The 11,872-nt window shown below is 41.4% G+C and overlaps 2 protein-coding genes and 2 non-coding genes across 5 annotated transcripts; 1 reads left to right on the top strand and 3 right to left on the bottom strand.

Annotated features, from left to right (window-relative positions):
- Positions 1–6: 6 nt before the first annotated feature.
- gnl3 (guanine nucleotide binding protein-like 3 (nucleolar)) lies at positions 7–5,059 on the bottom strand. The gene is made up of 15 exons (XM_051413876.1): positions 4,959–5,059; positions 4,701–4,759; positions 4,383–4,523; positions 4,014–4,133; positions 3,837–3,917; positions 3,612–3,747; positions 3,367–3,470; positions 2,848–3,001; positions 2,158–2,245; positions 1,862–2,039; positions 1,589–1,731; positions 1,241–1,377; positions 929–1,077; positions 634–703; positions 7–551 (listed from the first exon to the last, which is right to left on the bottom strand). Exons 1-15 carry the CDS (start codon positions 4,969–4,971, stop codon positions 460–462), a joined length of 1,665 nt encoding a protein of 554 aa, XP_051269836.1. The 5' UTR covers positions 4,972–5,059; the 3' UTR covers positions 7–459.
- Positions 1,460–1,533, bottom strand: LOC127372650 (small nucleolar RNA SNORD19). Its single transcript, XR_007886725.1, has one exon. It is a non-coding gene; the product is annotated as a small nucleolar RNA SNORD19 (small nucleolar RNA).
- Positions 3,130–3,262, bottom strand: LOC127372652 (small nucleolar RNA SNORA47). The gene has a single exon (XR_007886727.1). It is a non-coding gene; the product is annotated as a small nucleolar RNA SNORA47 (small nucleolar RNA).
- A 968-nt stretch (positions 5,060–6,027) lies between the features above and the next one.
- On the top strand, positions 6,028–10,247 carry LOC127371196 (zinc finger and SCAN domain-containing protein 21). 2 transcript variants are annotated; one of them, XM_051413890.1, is made up of 2 exons: positions 6,028–6,456; positions 7,686–10,247. In XM_051413890.1, the coding sequence occupies exons 1-2, from the start codon at positions 6,276–6,278 to the stop codon at positions 8,606–8,608; spliced, it is 1,104 nt and encodes a 367-aa protein (XP_051269850.1). In that variant the 5' UTR covers positions 6,028–6,275; the 3' UTR covers positions 8,609–10,247. The 2 variants fall into 2 exon arrangements, with proteins under 2 accessions (XP_051269850.1, XP_051269851.1); XM_051413891.1 differs by having other exon boundaries at positions 6,029–6,479.
- The last annotated feature ends 1,625 nt before the right edge of the window (positions 10,248–11,872 follow it).

Raw genomic sequence — 11,872 nt, 5'->3', positions numbered from 1 at the left:
ACAAGATTTAGGCTGTAGAGGATTTATTACATTTATAGTGAATTGTCTATATACAGCATTTTGCATAAACACACAATATTACAAATGACCTCTAGACATTTAAAAAGAGGGGATCTTTCACAGGCAACATCTGGAGGAGAAGTCAGTGGATATATACACACACACATAACCACTTAAGTCCATTTCCCGGGCAGGGATTCATCCTAGGTAAACAAGATTCAATTGAGTCATCAACTGAAAAATGTAGACTAGGATAAAGCTTAGTCCTTTGTCTGGAAACTGCCCCACGGTCTTCTAGATTCAAAGTTTGAAGTAACGGCAAGAACACCAACAACTAGTCTGAAACCAGTGCTCACCAGTTAGAGCAGTGCCGTTCAAACTGTGATTCTGAATCAACAATCCTGCATGTCTGCCGGACCACATGAGCACAGGCACCGGATCAGAAACTGAAGGGAAAGCTCATTTAAAATCTGTGTTGAAGTCATAGGCGTCACCTGTAGAGAGGCTGACGTCAATGGGGACAGACTGGAACTGCACATGGCCTGGTTTTTCTGGAAGACAAGGCGAGATGTAAAAATAAAGCCTGACAGGTATAGATATTAGTAATAAAGAATATTAGTAAATAGAACTTACTTTTGAGTGCTGCCCTCTGTGGTTTCTCCAGTTCTCCTGTTTCATTTGTGTCCTCAGCAGTTTGTTCAGGCTGCAGGAAGAGCAGATATTAATTTAAAGTCCAACAATCCTCAAGATACACAATAAAAAATGTCTAGTGAGCAGGATCAGAGTTGGATTAGAAGTCTTCATAAACAAATCAAGACTTGAATTTTTGTCCTCATGTCCAGGAGACCAGGCTGCCAGCATCATTTGTAGCAGCTGTATTGTCTGGCTGTTTTCCAAAAATCCAATTAAAATGACATCTTTAGGTTACCTCATTATTCTCGTCGTTGTGCTCTGCTTCTGTCTCTGTGGCTACAGCATTAGGTTTTTCTTCAGAGACTTCGCTGACTCTCAGCAGGCCTGCAGTCGGACCTTTAGAGATAAAGGTTATACTGCTGGCCTGGTTTGGAAATTTAACACCTAAAAAACAAAAATTAAGCAAAAGTTATTCTCAGCAACAGACAGAACAGTACATTAGACAAGTCTAGATTCTAAAAGCCCACTAGTGGCCCCAAGAGACCATGTTGTTCATTACACCCCCGTGTGAAGAAGCTCTCTAAAGGATGAAAGTCATCACCAGTACCGTTCAGAGTTTCCTCATTGCCTCTTATCAGTTGGTTTAGATTCCAATCGTTCTGCATCTCGGCAACCACAGTGTCAGACATGTACGCAGGGAGGCTGTGGTTCTCCTGTGCCTTACAGTGGTAGCTCAGCTTGGCTCTGAGGAGACAACAAACCAGAGAAACTTCTGTGAGATCGAGAAAGACAACGCTCCCTTACTCTACTTCACATATTTGCCTGGCATAGTGTTTGGATCAGAGTTGGATTAGAAGTCTTCATAAGAAATCCAGAATTGTGTTTTTGTCCTCATTTCCACACTGATGCGCTACAGCTGCCCGCCCTTTCCGATGCTTTAGAAAAATACACTCACCCTGTCCAATCGGCGAGGAACGCTGTGGCTGCCTGTTCGGTGTTAGGGATTCCGCCCTTCTGCAGATATCCACGCTTTTTGGCGAACAAGGTTAAAAACTCCAGAGAGTTCCTGAAGTCGGGGACATTATACTGAAGCATGATCTGAAACAATAAGAGCATGTGACCTGCAATGAGTAAAATTACTTAAAATTTACAAGAGAACAGCCAAATCAATCTGATCAGTTAACACATTACTTGAAACATTGTCTCCTGTGATGGGAACTCCTCATACCTGGGTCTTGTCGCACTGTTTGAGCAGGGTCCTGACAGCCTCCAGCACACTCTCCCGGCCCTCCTCCACCTGCAGGCTCCTCAGAGCCAAAGAGGCTGGTGGGTTGGACGGCGATGGAATGACTCCTGGACTGTCTATTAGCTTCACGTTCTTCAAGATGTGCACCTCCTGCATGGATCTTAAGGGGAAGAAACAGGCAACATTTGACTATGGGGATAAGCTACAAACACAAGGGACTTAAGAATGTGTTTATATATTGTGTTTAGCTAGCGTTTTTATGCTTATTTGTCACTTACTTTGTGATGCCTCTCTTCACACCAGCATTGCACGCAAGGATCCCCTTCATACTGTTTATGAGACTGCTCTTGCCCACATTAGGAAAACCTGCAGGTAAAAGGAGGCAACGTCAAATATGAACATTCAGTCTATGTACTTTAAATTTCAAGAAATTAACACAAGGAGAATCAATAGCGTATTTCTATAGCACAGAGCTGCATAACGTCCACACTGCCTTTTTTGTTGAAACCTACAATAATGTAACTTAATATTTTGGGTTTAGATTTGTTTTTCAACTATCTCAGGGAGAGGCTGAAGTGAGCTAACATTAGCTTAACACAAACCATGCTACCAGTTAACTATTAGTAGTTTAAACTAATGAAAACAACTTTCCCAAATTCTTAAGTACTGCACTCCTCCTGGCCCGATGTATTCTGTGCAGATCATTGTAACTATGGTGGGTAAAATCGTACAGGTACAGGGTATTCAGCCACCACTGTCCTCCATGCAGCTGTGAACTTTGTCGTCACTCTCAGTTCATCTGATTGGACAACTGGGAAAAAGATGAGGTGTCCAGGGCCATTTAGCAGCACACAAAACACATACTGGCCATAAAATAAAAAAAAAAAAAAAACAGGAAAACAGACACCTCACTGCAAAAACTGTATCCTGACTGATAACACTTTATATGGAGAAATATCAGTGCTTACCAACTACACCCACTCTGAGCGAAGTTTCATTCTGTTCTCTGTTAGCAGCTAAACTTGTCAGAAGCTCAGTAAGACAGCCGTTTCCAAAGCAGGCTGCGCCTCTGGATTTGTCCAACACTTCATTGGACGCCACTATTCTGCTCTTCTTGGCTTGCTGATGAAGAAAGAATGAAGACAAAATTAAATTACACTCTAGTACCATCCAGAAGTAAACACTTGGTTTGCATTTCAAGTGGCTCCCTCGCGCTGTCTGAATAACACAGCATGCAAATACTGGAAACTATTTTGTTCACAAACACACGTCAGCTCTGCTCGAGACAGAGCCTGTTAATTTGTGTGATTTGTTTGTTACTCTTGGAGGTTATAACCAGTTATAACAGCACAACACAAGCTGCTCAACCTTCTCAGTCCTCCATATTAGAGCAAATTAGAAACATTAGCAGCAGTTTGTTCTTAAAAATAAATGTGCGCAGGTATAAATGTTTTTTTCATTATAAGTGTGTAAAATGCACCTCATACCACTGTTTTGTCCTTGATCTGTGTTGATGCTTTGAACAGCACAACTGGAAACTCAAGTTGTAAACACTGTATCCACCTCTCCACATTTTCTTTTGGGACCAAATCTACAACACAGAAAATCCAAACACTTCAGTGTCCAGACAACCAATTTCCCATTCAAATTCACAACAGACCACAAGCATAGTCAGTGTGTGTGTGTGTGTGTGTACTATAAATTAAGTATGCAGCAGCTCAAGTGTATTTACCTATTTTGTTTAAAACCAAAAGCAGTTTCTTGTTGCCTTCCCTCTGCAGCACCGCCTCCTCCAGCTGTGGACACCTGCAGCCCATCGGATCGCGAGCATCCAGGACTTCTATCACTACATCGGACGCATCAATTACCTGAAAGAGCAGAGAGAGAGAGATCGGTTGAGATTATCAGATAAGACCTTTCTACAGTAAACCACTGACTGGGATTGGGTAGTTTTTACCTTGTTTAACTCAGAGCAAAGGTATTGTTTGGAGCTTTTGTCTGTGGTCGTCTGTTTCTCTGAAAGCTTCTGAACCTCATCCTGTGGAAACAAGAACCCCCCCCACAGAAATTAAAAGCTATTCAACAGTAGAGTGATAAACCTCTGAACTGATGGACTTTAGTGTTCATGTTTTACCTGCCGAGCCTTTTTGGCCTTGGGTTCTGTTTCTTTACTTGCAGTATCTTTCTCCTTTTTTCTCTTCTGGGCTCGCTCCTCTTTTTTAGCTTGTCTTTTTTTCTCTTTTTCTTCTTCAATCTGTGAGACAACAAATGTCATAACATCGTATTATATCGGATTACCAGTGATCTAGTGACATAATAAAAACACCATCCAGCCCTGTTTCTCAACAGCATCTTAAGGCTGAGACGATCTTAGCCCAAAGACTCACAATGGGACAGAGACCATTACAGTCTTACACCACTTTTGGGAGACACGGACCAGATTAATCTGAGAAGTGACACTACATTTATCCAAGGTCGCTGTGATGAACAAATGACTGCCAACCTGTAGCCTCCTCTGCTCTGCCTCTCTGAGGACCTCCTCTTTGAAGGGAGCACTGCTGGGGACACCGGGGTCCTTCTTCACTCGTTTGCTCACTCCTTTCTTCTTTGCCTCTTTTTTGAGCTTTCTGTTGTGCTCCCGGACCTAAAAAAAAAAAAAACCAACACACACACCACCAGAATGTAACTTCTTATTTCTTGTGGATATTAAAATCCGTGAAACGAGTCAGACAGGGGCGCAGCACGTTCACAGGCCTCAGACGCCATAAAGATGTAAACTTTTATATTTTAAAGTATTGGTTGGTGGTGAAGACAGACTTACCTTTTTCTGTATTTTATAACGTTTGGAGCATGAGACCCGCTTACTCGCTTTCTTTAACTCTGAAGACAAAAGACACAAATAAAGTTTAACGTTGGTTGAACAGTTAGCAAAAGACGAAGCTAATGCGAACGGAGCAGATGTGGCAGGCAGCGATTAAAACATTCACTCAGACGGAGGAAGCGAACAATTCAACCCTACCGAGATGTTTTTACTATAAGCTCATATATTCAGAGGACATCGCTATCAGTGGTGACTTACTTGGTCGTTTCATCGCGGAGCTGTGGAGCTGCCAATGTGCTCTGCGCTCACACGTGGAGGAGTGCACAAGGTTTGGTGTGTTGTCACTTCCGCTTTTGTGAGTCAAATTGGCGCCACCTGCTGACCGGAGTACTTAATGCGCTTCCGGTTAACTGATAGTCACTATGTATTCGTAAAAGTATTATAATATATAATTTTTTTTAATCTGTAGTAAAAACAAACACACTTAATAGATTGGAATTACGTGGGGAAATATTTTGAAGACATCACATATGGATATGTTTTTTAAAATGTGTGGATGTAAAATACGTAATTATTATTTTTGCAGCTGATTGGAGATCTAACTCTACATTTGTTGTTAAATACAGTCACAATAAAAAGCTTTCTTGAACTTTTGTACGCTCCAATGTTGGTGTCCATGAAGTGTAGACCACGTGTGTGTGTGTGTGTGTGTGTGTGTGTGTGTGTGTGTGTCACGTTGCTAGATTATTTATGGGACTTCTGTTATTACTCAGATGTCACTTTCACATAAAGTGTTTGGGCTTTATGCAGTAATGTCCGAGCTGACTGACAGAGGGTGCTTACACTATGTGTTCACTTTCTTTATGTGTGCTTCAAAAGTGAGAACCACCTGTTAATGTTATCATGAGGCCTGGTTGAACTTTTCTTTCAACTAATGAGTTAATGCCAAACTGTATCTTATTTACTTCCCACGCTTCAATACCGTTTAACTTGTCTTATGCATTCTGTAACTCAAAAACAATTTCCCACAAGGTAAATAAGAGCATATCCTAACTTAAGTAACATCATGTTATACTGCAGATGTGTGGTGACTGGTGCAGGAATCTACATCTAGACTTTAACAATTGTACTGATGATAAAGATACTGATGACTTTGAAGTGTGCATGTGTACATTGAATATATATATATATATATATATATATATATATACCATTGTGTAATACCTGTGATGGCTTTATTTAACTTCCAAACTACTATTTGCAGCCATATGACAACCACAGCTCACGCAGAGGGCTGATAACCGGGCAGCAGGTGTTCTAACATTTACCTGAACCAACCCAAACCACTCCGCTCTGCAGCGCCACAATATTACCGAACCGGAAAGGGATTTTGTCCAAACTGAAACTAGTGAATCATGAAGAGTCAGCGGGGTCATCGCAGAAAATCTTGGGGCGCAAGATGTGGAAGGAGGAGAAGAAGTAGAAGAAGAAACAACTCCGGGTCACGTGATTGGGTCGAGCATCTTTTTTTGGTCCATTTTGGATGATAGCAAGAGCTCCGTGCAACCCAAGAAAATGACCAAACTGCAGTTTTTAAACGTCTTTTTGACTGAGCGGCTCATGCTTGCTGCGCAGGAGATCTACAAATCTGTCGAGGACACGATTTTAGAGTACCAGGAGGAGATAGCGATCCGGGAGCGGGAGAACGACCATCTGAGACGCAGGCTGCGAGACGCTGGAATTGAAATATGGCCAGGTTAGCTCCGCTGAAAGCTAACGGTGCAGTTGCGCCCCTTTATGTCCTTTTTAGCCGAGTCTGTAGGGTGGCATTAGGTAGTTAAATGGAAATAACTGCGTACAGGACCGGTGTAACAACACATTAAGTAGCCTCGGGGTAATGTTACCCTACTTCCAAGCAAGTTAACTTTAGCTGTTAGCGACATAGTTGACGTTAGCTGCCGTTGTTGTGGAGCGGCTAGCGCGTTAGCAACCTTTGTTCGTTAGCCAATCAGCTAGGTTAGCCGTCTAGCCTACACCCGGTTTAGCACTAAAGCTATATGTGAATATTTATGTGCATTTTGTGCTAACTCGTGATTTATTGACAGGGATGGATACAGGTAAACACTGACAAAACGAACACACGCTCTTCACCTGTTGTGTCAGTGTTTGTGTTTGTTTACTCCAATTTTAAAACTCCGTGTCCTCACAGACCCGTGGCTGAAACTGCTGCCAAAGTGTTGCCAAAGGTGCCACTGTTTATATTGAGTGTAAATATGTCAGGTAGTCTTCATTTCAGTCCATTTGTAGATATTAAATACACTTGACATGAGTGGTGCAGTTACAGCCGCTGTGAATTAATGTTAAACAACACTTAAAGTCCAATAGGGTAAATACAGGCATCACATACAGTATTATTGACTAATAATAATAATAATAATAATAATACATACTCAGGGTTTCCCGTACTGTTTTGTTGCAGTGTAAAATACATGAACTCAGTGTGTCTATTGTTCCAGCCATTACTATGTAACCAAATTGATCATAAGGCCAGGTCTGTCATCTTCTGTACGTTGACCGTCTCAGTTAGAATTTAGACATGTTGTATATCACCACAGTTTATAACTGTAACTATTAAAACATTTTCTGTTAGTTTTCGTCCGCAAGGTAGTGGGTTAAGCTCTTTGCATTGTTGATGTATAAAGTTAAAGGGATGTTTCACAGAAGAAAACTGCAGTTATCATTTCCATGTGCTCCGGTGGCTCTGCCATAGCTTTAAAGTCTCTTCCCCTTGTTTTTAACTACAGAGAAGTTGATAACCAAGTGCATTTTGATATTTAAATACAACTTTCAGAAGCAAACTCTGAGTGCAAGTGCCATATGGCATATGTAGTCAACTAACATTGAATTATGCCAAGGACACAGTTGTGTTTGCAGCAATGTAGTTGATGTTTTCATCTGAGCCTCTTCCTCCTGTTGTGCTCTCAGATCGTCCGTCTATGGCACTGCTGGACGAGGAGGATGGTGAGCATCCACGCCGCGAGTGGAGTCCTAGCATGGGGCACGAAGAGCGTATCCCTATTCAGATTAAGGATAAAAGAGATCTCCGGACCAACCAAGGAGATGATCAGCTTCGGGGCCACGGCTCTTGCAGCACACCAGAGAACATGTTCACTCCCCCGCGTGTTGGAAATGAATATCCCCAGGAAGCCCCCCACACATCCAACCTCCCGCAGAGTCAAGGTGTGGAGAACAGGGAGCGGGACCCTGGATCTCGAGGCTCTTCGAGGCATGTGAAAGTAGAAAGTGCAGGAGGCCACAGAGGCTCTTCTTCCTCTAACAGTGGCGCCCAGCCCCTCGCGCCAGTCAACCCTAACTGCTCAAATGAGAACAACATTGACATTATTGGGGTGGAGAATGGAGGACAGATGGTTGGTGCTAAGGGTACGGGAACTGGAGCTAACAGAGGACAGCAGGCCTCTCATATGCGCAACCAAGGAGCCAATGCCGTAGACTGCCCCCATCAAAAATCCCCCCTACAAGGACACATGTCGTCCTTTTGCTGCAAGGTTTGTGGCGAGGCATTCAGTCATGTTGGCCACCTGCATGTGCACGTACAAGTGCACACGCGAGAAAAACCTTACCGCTGTGGAGTATGCGGGAAATGCTGCAGCTCCTCCGGCAGACTCCAGGAGCACCAGCGTAGCCACACAGGAGAAAAACCATTCCGCTGCCAGATTTGTGGAAAGGGCTTCACACAGATGGCTCACCTGAAGGTACACATGAGGATCCATACTGGGGAGAAGCCATACAGTTGCCCTGTGTGTGGCAAATGCTTCAGCCGTTCTGACAAAATCAAAAGGCATCTCCAGACCCATAGCCGCGAGGGAACGTATTTCTCAGGGCAATGATGCAAGTATGTTGTTAAACAACCCAGTTTGTGAATTATATTGATGTGGGGAACTTTCCTACAAAAAGCTAAAATTGCTGCCATTAGGACAAGGCTTTTTTTCTACTTTCCAAGAACTAGGGATTCTGCAACTCTTAGAGAAAGTTTCTTATCTAACCTAATACTTCTCCACGCCATAGTCCCTCAATAGAATTTGTATTAGCCAGTTTAGTATGTCATTTACTTAATTTTGTATTTGTCACTGAGTATTAAACCTCTAAGACACAATTTGAGTTATTAGCTAGCCTTTCTGAATTATCTAGCCTTTCCTTAGTCATATAATTAGCATGATGAAGTCTTCCACACATGCCTTGAAACTGAGATGCATTAAGAAATGCAACAATGTGCAGCACGGTCACAGATCATCATCAATTCATATACATAACTTGAGTTTTAAAATGTACAGACTTGACATCTGTCTCGTAATAACTATTTAAGGACCTAACATGAAGAGTCAGTGTTTGCATTACAGTGATCTCCATTTGGTTAATTAACTAGAGAATTGACAGCCTGACCAATTAAGTCTGTGCATCATCTGTCTTCTAACACTGCCAGTAGTTGATTTGTTCTAATGTAGCAATTTAAAAAGTGACACAAATCAACCGAAATGCCCCCGTAAGCTGTGGTCTTGAAAGGATACATTTTGATTTGGCACTTCTCTCCACTTTAGTCATTTTAACTTCATTTTTCTTCTGAGTGCTGTTACATTGTTGCAAAGCTAAATACTGCCATCTCACATCGTCAGTGCTTCATGTTGTCCATTGAGATATGGACAGATCTATTGTGAAACTGCTCCACTATTTTGTGAAATAATGTGATATTCTGTAAAATACCACTAGTCTCGATCTGCCATGCATTTAGGAATTTTGTGGTGTCTTCTTTTTTAATGACATGCACTATGGCATCTGTGTAAGACGATGCAAAAAATTCACTCTATAATAGGGCCATACAGTATTATCTGAATCGTTTTTCAGGGGTCTCAGTCTGCAAAGATTTACGTTCACCCATGTTTCCACTACAATAGTCCTTCACATGTGAGCTACTTCAGGGGTGGCCTCAGTTGTGGTTTATCATAGAATCAGGTTCTTCCGCTGCCCATCTTGGACTGACACCCTGAACAGTAGACCCTACAGTTACCGTTCTCCTCTCAGGACTAATGCTGCATTCATAACATGAGGGCATACCAGAAATACTAATGTCTGACTTGAAACAGCCATTATAAAAGTCAGAATCTCAGGGTTCGTGAGTTTTCCCGTGGGGTTTGACCCTGCTTGTTGCAGGAATAAACAATTGAAAACATGGAAAAATAAACAATTTGCATCGCAATGTCCGGCAGAAAGGTGAACTAAATAAAGTATGCTACCTTGTCAGAGCTCAGTTGTTTGCTCTGGGATGCACACCAGTGAAACCTCCATGTGTGATGAATGCAGCATGAGAGAACTACAGCAAGTCCTCACAGCTCACCAGCAACCCTTCACTCACAGTCTTCTCCGGGACACCTTTGCTCCCCCTGCACAGACGCATACACACACACACTCTCTACTGTACAGTGTTGTATCATTGCATATTAAATGTTATTTTTTAATAAAGTAGTAATTGAGTATCCATTGTAATTGTCTTGTATTATATGTGAACAAAGCTAACTTTAAGAATGAAATAGTGTTGATAAGCTAACTACTCTACTGTTAGAGATGGTACAGAGGCTGACCTCCAGTTGCATTTGGGGCAGGTCTCTACAAACTCTACTCTGGTTTTCTCTACAGATGTTCCTAATAAAATCAGTTCAGTTTTAAGTGGACAATAAAAAATTGCCTTTTTCAGAATAAAGATTTGTTTTATTTCAGCTGAGTTGGAATACCTACCAAAAACACAAAATAAACCTTTCCCTCCTTTTCCTGCCATATAAGGTACATATTAACAGTGTGTCTGTGTTCAAGTGTCCCATTGAGCCCACAGGTGTCCTAAATGGAGAGTGATTATTGTTAATAACATGCTGTTAGACACTTATATCAAACTATCCCAACGTTAATTAAGCAATCAGGTTTACCAACTTAATATGAATCACCTGATAAAGATTTTAGAGAAATTGGTTTTTTGGACATATTGACAAGCCACAATTGGAAAAACCCCTGGTGTAAAATTAATGATGTCACAGAGCCATAATCAATGTTATTAGTAACACCTGTGCTTTTCTTGCTATGCCAAGTCAAAATATCTGCTTTGAAAAAGGCCCATTGGAGAACATAAATTTTTTTCTTAATTGCAGTAATGTTAGCTCTAAATCCCACTGCTGATTTCACTAATCTAAACCCATCATGTGCCCACAGCCAGTATTTCGACAAGCAATGTGTGTAAACATGGTTCTTAGTAAAGGATCCACTCCTGTTTTATTTTGTAGTACCAGATATGCAACACCTGGTGGGGTACTTTCCATTTCAGTGTTTTCCCTGTGTGTACTTACCAGTATATTTAATATATTTATATTTCTAGATTTTTTCTTTTTTACCTGAGTAGTTGGTTAAATGATATAAATGTCTCTTTAAGTACATGTATTCCTCAAATGAGAAGCAATTAAAGGATTGTTAATTAATAGAACAGCTGGAAATGAGTATACCTTTGCCATCATGAGATCATATAGTTTGTTAGTATGTTCTACACATTATGAATACACTGATAACTGCTCATTTAAATGGGTTTGGTTATATTCAACCTTCTGCTGGACCATGTATTTACACCTGGCAGCCCACCAGCTTATTATTCTTGAAGAGAGTGCATTAGTGAGAGAGAGACACTAAAAGCCCTAACACGCTATATGCACCAGTGAATCATTTAGAACCACTACAATATATTTCTAATGACATCTTCATGATATATGCCTCTTGAGATGTGAAGGAATATTCACTCATTCCTGTGATATTTATCACTGTCATAACAATGTATTCTCTTTCAGTGTCGACAATAAAAACATGCCCACCAATATTGTAGACTAATTACAGAATCGAGGAGATCTAAGAGATCACACTTGGACACAGATCTGTGATCTGCAGTGAGATGCTACATCTCCTCAGGGTGCAGGCAGGAAATGGTGGATGCATGCAGCAGGAAGAGCCAGGAGGTCTAATACTATGAAGCCAGGACACTAAGAGATGTAGTTGATATACTACATTTCATTTACCCATATCAAATTTCAGTATAGCTGCTGAACAAAGGTTGTTGAGGTAAACTT

This window comes from Dicentrarchus labrax, unplaced genomic scaffold, assembly GCF_905237075.1.
Source record: "Dicentrarchus labrax unplaced genomic scaffold, dlabrax2021, whole genome shotgun sequence".
Lineage (NCBI taxonomy): Eukaryota > Metazoa > Chordata > Actinopteri > Moronidae > Dicentrarchus > Dicentrarchus labrax.
The sequence above is the reverse complement of the archived record's forward strand: the minus strand, read 5'-3'. Positions and strand labels throughout refer to the sequence as shown.